This window comes from Bufo bufo, chromosome 5 (assembly GCF_905171765.1).
Source record: "Bufo bufo chromosome 5, aBufBuf1.1, whole genome shotgun sequence".
In the NCBI taxonomy this organism is placed as follows: Eukaryota; Metazoa; Chordata; class Amphibia; order Anura; family Bufonidae; genus Bufo; species Bufo bufo.
In genome coordinates, this window is record NC_053393.1 from 516,946,321 (window position 1) to 516,958,642 (window position 12,322).

The following is a 12,322-nucleotide window of genomic DNA, read 5'->3' on the forward strand; positions in this document are numbered from 1 at the left end:
CACAGATCCCCCTCCCCGACGCTCACAGCAGTATTCTTACTTTGTCTTTGCTCCGGTAATACAGGCAGTGCGGGAAGCGGCGCTCACTCACTGACGTCACGCGCCTTCTCCCACTAGGCGGCGCAGGCGCGTGACGTCAGTGATTGAGCGCCGCCCCCCGCACTGCCTGTATTACCGGAGCTAGACTAGACTCGAGTATAAGACGAGGAGGCTTTTTGAGCACAAAAATATGTGCCAAAAAACTCGTCTTATACTCGAGTATATACAGTATATCACCCCTCAATCAGTATTTGGCGGAAACAGGTATATGGCACCCCTCAATCAGTATTTTGTGGAAGCAGGTGTATTGCAGCCCTCAATCAGTATTTGGTGGAAGAAGGTATATAGCAGCAGCACCCCTCAATCAGTATTTTGTGGAAGAAGGTATATGGCTCCCCTCAATCAGTATTTGGCGGAAACAGGTATATAGCACCCCTCAATCCGTTTTTGGCGGAAACTGGTATATAGCACCCCTCAATCAGTATTTGGCGGAAACAAGTATATAGCACCCTTCAATCAGGATTTTGTGGAAGAAGGTATATCGCAGCCCTCAAGCTGTTTTTTTTTAGTGCAACAGGTATATCACACTCGTTGCAATTAGTTACTCCAATAGCGTTTGTCCCTCTATCTAGCAGTGGTATCGCAGCAGAACCGCACACAACTGCTGCACAATACCAATACACTATAATATAATTTCTGTGTTAGAAAGTATATTATAAGTATATTACACCCCTCTATATCACACCTATCGATAGCACAACTATAGCAGTCCTTAAGAGTGTTGTGAAGTAACTTGTCCTGCTGTGTGATTAAGACAGGTTTTGTGTGTACTGATAGGACGGCGGACATTTTATTTCTCCTAATGATTGCTCCCCAGACAAAACAAGCCATTATAACTAATGAAAGGTATTTGGGAATATATTTATATAAAAAAGTTATATTTAGGTATTTTCATTTTCTTAATTCCCGGAGAACCCCTTTAAATAGATGTGTCACTCTGATGCCATACACTGGCATCCGTTCATCATAGAGTTCCATTGTAAAAAAAAAAGGTATGCTTTTTTTTACCGGACTGTGCAGGATACAAGAATGTGATGTGCTGCGTTTTTGTATCCTTTTTTTTATTTTCTAACGTATACGTCAAAGAAGACCTAAAACGTGATGTGAACCCACCCTAAAAAAGCAGAAAGTGCTTCTTCCCATTGAAATGAATGGGAGGCTGTTTTGAGCCATTTTTGGACTTGTTCTGAAGCAAATTTTGAGGCAGAAACATTCCAAAATCAGCGCCAAAAAAACTCCATGTGAACTGGCCCTAAGCTTTTCCTGACAGGAAGCAGGACCAGCCCACTCTGACCAAGAGGGGAGGAATAGGGAAGCTAGCCCTGTTCCCTGCCAACCATTTGCCATCCATACCTTTGTGGAAATAACATAAAAAATACTATTTACACTGGTTGCACCCAGGTCTGGGCTATTACGCTTGTATGCATCATTCACATTCACTTTTCATACACATGGCACAAAATAAAAATGGCAAAATATTCTGGCTCCAAATACAGAACTATTAGGGTCCATTCACACGACCGTATTTCTGGTTCCGCATCTGTTCCCTAATTTTGCGGAACGGGTGCAGACCCATTAATTTCAATGGGGCCGGAAAAGATGTGGACAGCGCACAGTGTGCTGTCCGCATCCTTAGTTCCGTTCCGCGGCCCTGCAAAAAAGCTAGCGCATGCCCTATTCTCGTGGACAAGAATAGGCATTTCTATCATAGGGCAGTAACTGTGTTTTGCGGATCATGTGAATTTACCCTTAAACAATCTCCCCGAGGCTATCAATTTTGGCCAGATGTTTGTTTAACAACTTAATTGGAGGAGGACACTTTTCAGAATCCTGTGGCGCCATATAGAAATATGAATCTTCTCTGTTTGCAGGTGGTTGGTTCTTGCGATCGCTATGTGTCGCTGCTACATGGGGAAGAGAACACACAAAGGGCTATACAAGAGTATTCAGAAGACACTTAAGTTTTTCCAGACGTTCGCTTTACTTGAGGTAAGTCGCATAGTTGCCAACTGTCCCGAATTTGATGGGACAGTCCTGGCAAATTTGCATTGTCCTAGGCCGAACATGGGCGGGGCTAATTCAAACCTCGCCCCTTAAGTGGGTGTTCCCAGGGAGAGTCTGGGCATTTCCATGGGCGGGGTTTAGACGTCCCGATTTTACCAACTGAAATGTTGGTTAGTATGAAGTCGCTTGTTTTTATATTGTATAATTATATATAAACTGTGAGCGAATCATTTTAGATGACAATGTTGCATGGAGACATTTTGGGGGAATTTATTTGAACCAGTGACTAAAGAGGAGGAGCTGTCCATGGCAACCTATCGGATTCTTGCTTTCATTTTCTAATGGGCCTCTGAAATAAGAGAATCTAACTGGTTGCCATGGGCAACTTTGTGAATTTTTCCTTTTCCTCTAGCTTTGGTAGGTGGACAACTGACCAAAATACCTTTAGGAGCCCATTCTAAAATCATGGGCATTAACAGGGGCGTAGCTATAGGGGGTAGTATTTCCGTATTTGCATCAGGCAGCACGAAGGCTATGTACTTCCCTTCCCTTGTCCACAAGGCACTGAGGGAAGAACGGGGCCCAAGCTGAACCCTTGCACCAGGGCCCATGAGCCTTCAGCTACGCCCCTGGGCTTTAATATGGACTTAACCCACTGTTTGTGGCTCCACTCTTCAGGGAAGGTTTTCCACAACATGGGGAAATTTATCAAAACTGGTGCAAAGGAAAACTGGCTTAGTTGCCCATAGCAACCAATTAGAGTGACCCTTTCATTTTCCAAAGGAGCTCTGAACGTTGGAATCTGATTGGTTGCTATAGGCAACTAATCCAGTTTTCCTCTACACCAGTTTGATAAATCTCCCCTTATGTCTCTGTGGAAAATTTGCGCCCGTTCAGCCAAAAAATATATATTTGTGAGGTCGGCGCTGAAGATGGGGGACAAGGACTGACTGGAGGTGTTCATATGCCCCAAGTGTTTGGTGGGTTCTTCAGGGAAGGTTTTCCACAACATGGGGAGATTCATCAAAATTGGTGTAAAGGAAAACTGGCTTAGTTGCCCATAGCAACCAATCAGATTCCACCTTTTATTTTTCACAGCTACTTTGGAAAATGAAAGGTGAAATCCAATTGGTTGCTGTGGACAACTAAGCCAGTTCTACTTTACACCAGTTTTGATAAATCTCCCCCTGTGATTTTTGCATATGACATTTTTCTCAAAGTGGGCAAAACTTGACGTGACCTTCCCTCAGCAAATTTACAAAAATTTATGCCAGAAACTGTGGTAAATTATAGCTCAAATCTCTGCCGGCTCATAAGTGGCATAGATTTTTCTTTCTGGTGCATGGAGGGCAAGAGATATGCAAATTTTATTTATTAAAGGGCTCGTCTCTGCAGCGCAAATTACATTCAGTGTCCAGCAGTATTGATCCCTTTAAAACATAACTTTTACTTATTCATCTTATATAAAATAATACCACCGTAGTGGTTCACCAGTGAAGATTAGTGAGACAAACGACAAATAACAAACAATAATAGATGCTTCTGGGAGCCTTCCTTAGATATATCAAGTGGTGAGTGAACACAGGGCAGCTAAGGGGAGCAGTAGGTAAATCTAACCTGTCCCTTTCACTCACCCTGTCTATTTCCTCAGCCCAGGGACGTCCCCTGATGGTGGAGACTCCCTGTCCTCGTGCCTGGGCTGACTGCCCTGCGTTTACCCTCCTCTCAAAAAATGTATATAATGAAAAATATTTAACACAGCTCCCCAGAAGCTGACGGGTGATACTCTGTGTCCTAGGTAAAAAATTACCAACATGGACACCAATAGATAAAACAAGACCAAATGGTATTTGTAAATAGGTGAACAAATATATGTATTGCCTATAGAAATGAGGAACCAGACACTAGGGCATCAAAAGCTGTGTATACCCAGGCTAGTTAATATAACCCCGCACTGAGGCATCAATGCTGTGCATTCCCAGGCTGGTTCATGTAGCCCCTACGCGTTTCCCCTATTCCTAGGTTCATCAGGGGGCATTCACGGTCAAGGGTACAACCGTCATCAAATACAGATATATGAGATATACTTAAGATATAGTGGAGGAAACAGGATCAGAGACGCAGACGATAATGTGACTTGGTGGTCTGACAAGATCACCTTCTGGACGCGCTATATAGATGACATCTTTGTGATTTGGAAGGGTGGGTCAGAGGAACTCAGAGAGTTTGTCGGGGCCCTCAATGGCAATGATATTGGTTTGCGGTTTACCTTCGAGTTCGACCCCCATACAATTCCTTTCCTTGATGTACGGATAACCAGGGAGGGTGATAGACTGATTGCGGATATGTACAGAAAGGAAACCGCAACCAACTCTTTGCTACATTGGGAGAGTCATCACCCGACACCTCTTAAACGTGGTATACCGAGGGGCCAATACCTGAGGACCCGGAGAAATTGCTCTGAGGGTGAAGCGTTTTACAGTGAGGCCAAGAAGCTACAGACGAGATTTAGGGAGAGGGGCTACCCTCAGACGGTTCTTGGGGGCGCGTTCCAGAATGCCGTAGGTAGGGAACGTACCGAGCTCCTCATACCTAAACCCAAGGCACAGAGTGGACAACAACCAATACGCCTGATATCTATGTTTGACTCAGCAAACACGGAGGTAATGGCAGTTTTGAAAAGGTACTGGCCCATCCTACATATGGACCCGGACCTTAAGAGTGTACTCACTAAACAACCAAGTGTTACATATAGGAGGGGGAGGAGTTTAAGAGACCGCCTTGTCCACAGCCACTACACTACACCAAGTGGAGTGGGGACCTGGCTGGACCGCAAGCCTTGCGGTATGTTCAAATGCGGCTCCTGTAAAGCCTGTGCCTTTATCTCTACTGCAAAATCCATTACCTGCTCAGTCACTGGTCAAGCCTATCAAATTAGAGATTTTTTCAACTGTAGGAGCAAGGGTGCGGTATATATATGCCAGTGCCCTTGCCCTATGGATTATATAGGCAAGACCATCAGAGAGGTCAGGCGACGGATTTGTGAACATGTGAACGACGTGGTTAAGAAGAAGATCACACCAGTCGCATCACATGTGATCGATATCCATGATGGTGATCCCAGCTGCCTGAGGTTTTCGATCCTAGAAACCATCCCACTGTCACCTAGGGGTGGGGACTGGGATCGGAAAATCCTCCAGAAAGAGTGCGTCTGGATTCACCGCTTTAAATCCCAGGCACCACTTGGGATCAATGAAAGACTCACCTTTTCTTGTTTTTTGTAACCTGCGGGGGTGGCTATATGTTTATCCCTTCATCCCTCTGATCAGAAATAGCGCTACTCAGTGACTTTATTTTAGCCATGATGAAATGATTAGGATACGTTCTGTATCCAGAAACTGCACGTGAAAAATCTTATGTGCATTAGGTGTCACCTATTGATTAGGCAATACACCTTAGTGAAAACTAATGAAATGGACGTTTGCATATCATTCTCACACCTAACCCCCCTGCCCCCTACTAGCTGTCTCCTTTCTGAACATGATATCCACACATTGGATCGCCGCTGTAAGTCTATGCTGTGTATATATCTATTTACGATGTAGCTAGATCCATGGGGCCGCCCCCTATGACATAGCACCTGATGCCTTCTGAATGGGACGGCTAAACCGGATGTGACGCGATTATGCGTTTCACGAGACCGGATATGGCCGTTCCATGCGTTCCATATGACGGCGCAGGAAGTGACGTATCAGAAGGCACGGGAAGTGACGTACCGTCATAGGGACCGTAAGGAATCTGTATGCGGCTCACGGACCGGCAATGACGCAGACTGTGGCGTCTCACTTCCGGTAGTGACTCACCTGACATGGCAATCAGCGCCGAATTTGAACAGCTGGTAAGGGGATATTTAGGGAGACCAGAGTGAGTGTGAGTAGTAGGAGGAACAGGACGCTACTGGGACGCAGCCTAAATGTAAGTAAGGACCGCATAGTTAGCACTGGCAAATGAACATCTTGGCATGGAGTATGCCTTATATTATTTGAAAACTTCTTTGTTTACAGCTTTCTGGGTAAAGTACTGGCCCTTATCTCGTTGGGCCCTTTAGCTTCCTGATTGCCTAGGACACGAAGTAAGTGCTGAGATGTAGGAGGGTATGTAATATATGCTATATCTAGCACTCAACCTGATAGTGCCTTTATTCTCCACAGGTGGGACATATCAATTGGTCCCTTGGCCCTATGCACATTATCGTCTGCGTCTCTGATCCTGTTTCCTCCACTATATCTTAAGTATATCTCATATATCTGTATTTGATGACGGTTGTACCCTTGACCGTGAATGCCCCCTGATGAACCTAGGAATAGGGGAAACGCGTAGGGGCTACATGAACCAGCCTGGGAATGCACAGCATTGATGCCTCAGTGCGGGGTTATATTAACTAGCCTGGGTATACACAGCTTTTGATGCCCTAGTGTCTGGTTCCTCATTTCTATAGGCAATACATATATTTGTTCACCTATTTACAAATACCATTTGGTCTTGTTTTATCTATTGGTGTCCATGTTGGTAATTTTTTACCTAGGACACAGAGTATCACCCGTCAGCTTCTGGGGAGCTGTGTTAAATATTTTTCATTATATACATTTTTTGAGAGGAGGGTAAACGCAGGGCAGTCAGCCCAGGCACGAGGACAGGGAGTCTCCACCATCAGGGGACGTCCCTGGGCTGAGGAAATAGACAGGGTGAGTGAAAGGGACAGGTTAGATTTACCTACTGCTCCCCTTAGCTGCCCTGTGTTCACTCACCACTTGATATATCTAAGGAAGGCTCCCAGAAGCATCTATTATTGTTTGTTATTTGTCGTTTGTCTCACTAATCTTCACTGGTGAACCACTACGGTGGTATTATTTTATATAAGATGAATAAGTAAAAGTTATGTTTTAAAGGGATCAATACTGCTGGACACTTTTTGACTTTATGATCCTTCTGTACCATATTGATATTGATTTAGCTGGACATATATTTCTTTGTATACTATGGCCAATTTTTTATCTGGCACGTTATTTACTGAGGCTCTGATTAAAGAAGCGCAGGATATCTTCTCTGACAGAGAGATTCCGGGACTTAACACATCGGCCACCTGTAAACAGGTTTTTTGGGACCTGTATAACAGGTACAAAGAAAACATTAAATCCTGGTGGGAGATACGCTGCCTTGAGAGCTATCTGGAACACAAGATAGTCCCTAAAGGACTTCGTCTCCAAGTAAGGCCAGCAGAACGTATAGCGTCGCCATCTCTGACAACTAGGTGGGAGGAACAACTGACCTGTAGTTCCTTAAATCTTATGCAAATCCTTCTTGAGGAGGAGAAACTGATGTTTGATAAAACATCCGTTGGCCTACAAGAGCAGATTGCACTTGCTCTCACATATAAGGACGATCCCGACTTTGCTAGACGGGAGACCTCCCTTCAAGTGTCCGTTGAGAGATTCCAAACCGTCATAAAAGAAAGAAAGCATAGACAGTTTTTGCGTGACCTCTCTGAGTTTAGAGAAAACAGGGCTTATATCCAACAACCTACCAACACCGTATCTTTGGTGTCCGAGGTGTCCACATCTGAAGTGGACTCCTCTGACACTGAACTGTCGGTTGGTACATATAGAGGTAGAGGTACTACACAGACAGGGAGAAGGGGTAGACGACGATGGCAGAAAGGTGGTGGTGGCGGGAGGGGCCGCCCAGGGGGGGTAAACTACTCCTCTGGTACATCATCTTACTCCTCTGGTCCATCATCCTATCCTGCTGCTGTTTCATCCAATGGTCCTCCGGCACCACATCCCCCATCCTCCTCATCTGCCTCTTTTTTAGAGAAAAGCCAGGTCTCTTACCACTTGCGGGACAGGAACAGGACCGACAGGGCTTGAAGGGAGGGCTGCAGGTTATCAATCTGACGTCGCGGACACTTAGTACACTTGAGCTTGGTGTATTAAGGAAGGGTCTATCTTTTGTTCCAACTACCAATTTCTGCTTGTTTACATGGACAAAGGATTTGAGTCTGTTCATTAGACGTCTTAAATGGCATAAGTTTTTCAGGGAAAATGACAGACAAACTTGTACCAGACTTGGCCTGAGTGAGGGTGACTTGACCTCACTGCATTCCCTATGTGAATTGGGAGAGGAAGGTAGCCGTCGACCAGGACAGGGACCGTACACTAATCTCAAGCCGACTAGCAGGAAGATGCCCCCACCCATGAACTACGAGTGTGTGGACATCTTCATGCAGATGGTAACGAACGATCTTGAGAAGTTGGAAGGGTTATCTCCCCGCCATTTCAATCTGTCTCGAGCAGAGATGTCAGCACTTACTGCCCTTGAAAAAGATAAATCGATTATTATTAAATCATCTGATAAGGGTGGTAACCTAGTTATCCTTGACCATGCAGCTTATCAGACCATGTGTTTAGACCTATTGAAAGACAAGGAGGGTTATAGGGTACTGTTGACGAATCCAACGGATACGTACCGTGATGAATTAAAAATCATCCTGACTGATGCTCTTACGGACGGATTGATTTCGGCGGCTGAGTATGACTTTCTCCTTCCCACCCATTCTACCATAGCCACCTTGTATGGATTACCTAAAGTCCATAAGGGCATTACACCCCTAAAAGGACGTCCCATCGTCTCTGGGGTTGGTTCCCTTACACAGAACTGTGGCATCTACATTGATCGCGTGCTGAGGGAGTTCGTCGTGGCCCTACCCTCGTACACGAGGGACACGATGGACTTCCTCAGCAAGATTGAGGCGATCAATGTGGATCAGGGGTGTATACTGGCCAGTATAGACGTGGAATCCTTGTACAGTTCAATTCCACACAACAAGGGCCTTTTTGCCGCAGACTACTTTCTGAAGACAAGAGATATCCACTGTAGAGCACATAACAACTTCATCCTCAGACTTCTTGAGTTTACTCTGACCCACAACTTCTTCCTTTTCAATTCACGGTTCTACCACCAGCTCAGGGGGACGGCAATGGGGAGCCCTTGTGCCCCCACCTATGCTAACCTCTTCCTGGGCTGGTGGGAGGACACATGCGTGTTTCCAGATGATGTGACTTGGTGGTCTGACAAGATCACCTTCTGGACGCGCTATATAGATGACATCTTTGTGATTTGGAAGGGTGGGTCAGAGGAACTCAGAGAGTTTGTCGGGGCCCTCAATGGCAATGATATTGGTTTGCGGTTTACCTTCGAGTTCGACCCCCATACAATTCCTTTCCTTGATGTACGGATAACCAGGGAGGGTGATAGACTGATTGCGGATATGTACAGAAAGGAAACCGCAACCAACTCTTTGCTACATTGGGAGAGTCATCACCCGACACCTCTTAAACGTGGTATACCGAGGGGCCAATACCTGAGGACCCGGAGAAATTGCTCTGAGGGTGAAGCGTTTTACAGTGAGGCCAAGAAGCTACAGACGAGATTTAGGGAGAGGGGCTACCCTCAGACGGTTCTTGGGGGCGCGTTCCAGAATGCCGTAGGTAGGGAACGTACCGAGCTCCTCATACCTAAACCCAAGGCACAGAGTGGACAACAACCAATACGCCTGATATCTATGTTTGACTCAGCAAACACGGAGGTAATGGCAGTTTTGAAAAGGTACTGGCCCATCCTACATATGGACCCGGACCTTAAGAGTGTACTCACTAAACAACCAAGTGTTACATATAGGAGGGGGAGGAGTTTAAGAGACCGCCTTGTCCACAGCCACTACACTACACCAAGTGGAGTGGGGACCTGGCTGGACCGCAAGCCTTGCGGTATGTTCAAATGCGGCTCCTGTAAAGCCTGTGCCTTTATCTCTACTGCAAAATCCATTACCTGCTCAGTCACTGGTCAAGCCTATCAAATTAGAGATTTTTTCAACTGTAGGAGCAAGGGTGCGGTATATATATGCCAGTGCCCTTGCCCTATGGATTATATAGGCAAGACCATCAGAGAGGTCAGGCGACGGATTTGTGAACATGTGAACGACGTGGTTAAGAAGAAGATCACACCAGTCGCATCACATGTGATCGATATCCATGATGGTGATCCCAGCTGCCTGAGGTTTTCGATCCTAGAAACCATCCCACTGTCACCTAGGGGTGGGGACTGGGATCGGAAAATCCTCCAGAAAGAGTGCGTCTGGATTCACCGCTTTAAATCCCAGGCACCACTTGGGATCAATGAAAGACTCACCTTTTCTTGTTTTTTGTAACCTGCGGGGGTGGCTATATGTTTATCCCTTCATCCCTCTGATCAGAAATAGCGCTACTCAGTGACTTTATTTTAGCCATGATGAAATGATTAGGATACGTTCTGTATCCAGAAACTGCACGTGAAAAATCTTATGTGCATTAGGTGTCACCTATTGATTAGGCAATACACCTTAGTGAAAACTAATGAAATGGACGTTTGCATATCATTCTCACACCTAACCCCCCTGCCCCCTACTAGCTGTCTCCTTTCTGAACATGATATCCACACATTGGATCGCCGCTGTAAGTCTATGCTGTGTATATATCTATTTACGATGTAGCTAGATCCATGGGGCCGCCCCCTATGACATAGCACCTGATGCCTTCTGAATGGGACGGCTAAACCGGATGTGACGCGATTATGCGTTTCACGAGACCGGATATGGCCGTTCCATGCGTTCCATATGACGGCGCAGGAAGTGACGTATCAGAAGGCACGGGAAGTGACGTACCGTCATAGGGACCGTAAGGAATCTGTATGCGGCTCACGGACCGGCAATGACGCAGACTGTGGCGTCTCACTTCCGGTAGTGACTCACCTGACATGGCAATCAGCGCCGAATTTGAACAGCTGGTAAGGGGATATTTAGGGAGACCAGAGTGAGTGTGAGTAGTAGGAGGAACAGGACGCTACTGGGACGCAGCCTAAATGTAAGTAAGGACCGCATAGTTAGCACTGGCAAATGAACATCTTGGCATGGAGTATGCCTTATATTATTTGAAAACTTCTTTGTTTACAGCTTTCTGGGTAAAGTACTGGCCCTTATCTCGTTGGGCCCTTTAGCTTCCTGATTGCCTAGGACACGAAGTAAGTGCTGAGATGTAGGAGGGTATGTAATATATGCTATATCTAGCACTCAACCTGATAGTGCCTTTATTCTCCACAGGTGGGACATATCAATTGGTCCCTTGGCCCTATGCACATTATCGTCTGCGTCTCTGATCCTGTTTCCTCCACTATATCTTAAGTATATCTCATATATCTGTATTTGATGACGGTTGTACCCTTGACCGTGAATGCCCCCTGATGAACCTAGGAATAGGGGAAACGCGTAGGGGCTACATGAACCAGCCTGGGAATGCACAGCATTGATGCCTCAGTGCGGGGTTATATTAACTAGCCTGGGTATACACAGCTTTTGATGCCCTAGTGTCTGGTTCCTCATTTCTATAGGCAATACATATATTTGTTCACCTATTTACAAATACCATTTGGTCTTGTTTTATCTATTGGTGTCCATGTTGGTAATTTTTTACCTAGGACACAGAGTATCACCCGTCAGCTTCTGGGGAGCTGTGTTAAATATTTTTCATTATATACATTTTTTGAGAGGAGGGTAAACGCAGGGCAGTCAGCCCAGGCACGAGGACAGGGAGTCTCCACCATCAGGGGACGTCCCTGGGCTGAGGAAATAGACAGGGTGAGTGAAAGGGACAGGTTAGATTTACCTACTGCTCCCCTTAGCTGCCCTGTGTTCACTCACCACTTGATATATCTAAGGAAGGCTCCCAGAAGCATCTATTATTGTTTGTTATTTGTCGTTTGTCTCACTAATCTTCACTGGTGAACCACTACGGTGGTATTATTTTATATAAGATGAATAAGTAAAAGTTATGTTTTAAAGGGATCAATACTGCTGGACACTTTTTGACTTTATGATCCTTCTGTACCATATTGATATTGATTTAGCTGGACATATATGCAAATTACATTCAGACTGACGTAGGAGAGGCCAGACTTGCATAGTTGCCAAAAGTCCTAAATTTGCTGGGACTGTCCCAGATTTTCAAAGACAATCATGGCAAATTCGGGCTAAAAATTGGCAGGGTTTATGTAAACACCACCCACAAGTAGGTAGTCTTGGTGGATTTTGGGGGCGTTCCTAGAGGAGAGGCATCCTGTACATGCCCCG

General features: G+C 45.6%; 1 protein-coding gene across 1 annotated transcript in view; it reads left to right on the top strand.

Moving 5' to 3' along the window:
- HACD1 (3-hydroxyacyl-CoA dehydratase 1) overlaps window positions 1-12,322 on the top strand; it is an 80,196-nt gene that overhangs the window by 32,499 nt on the left and 35,375 nt on the right. The window contains exon 2 of the mRNA XM_040433039.1: window positions 1,971-2,088. Coding sequence (XP_040288973.1) covers window positions 1,971-2,088 — 118 coding nt within the window. The remainder of the gene's footprint in view (window positions 1-1,970; window positions 2,089-12,322) is intronic.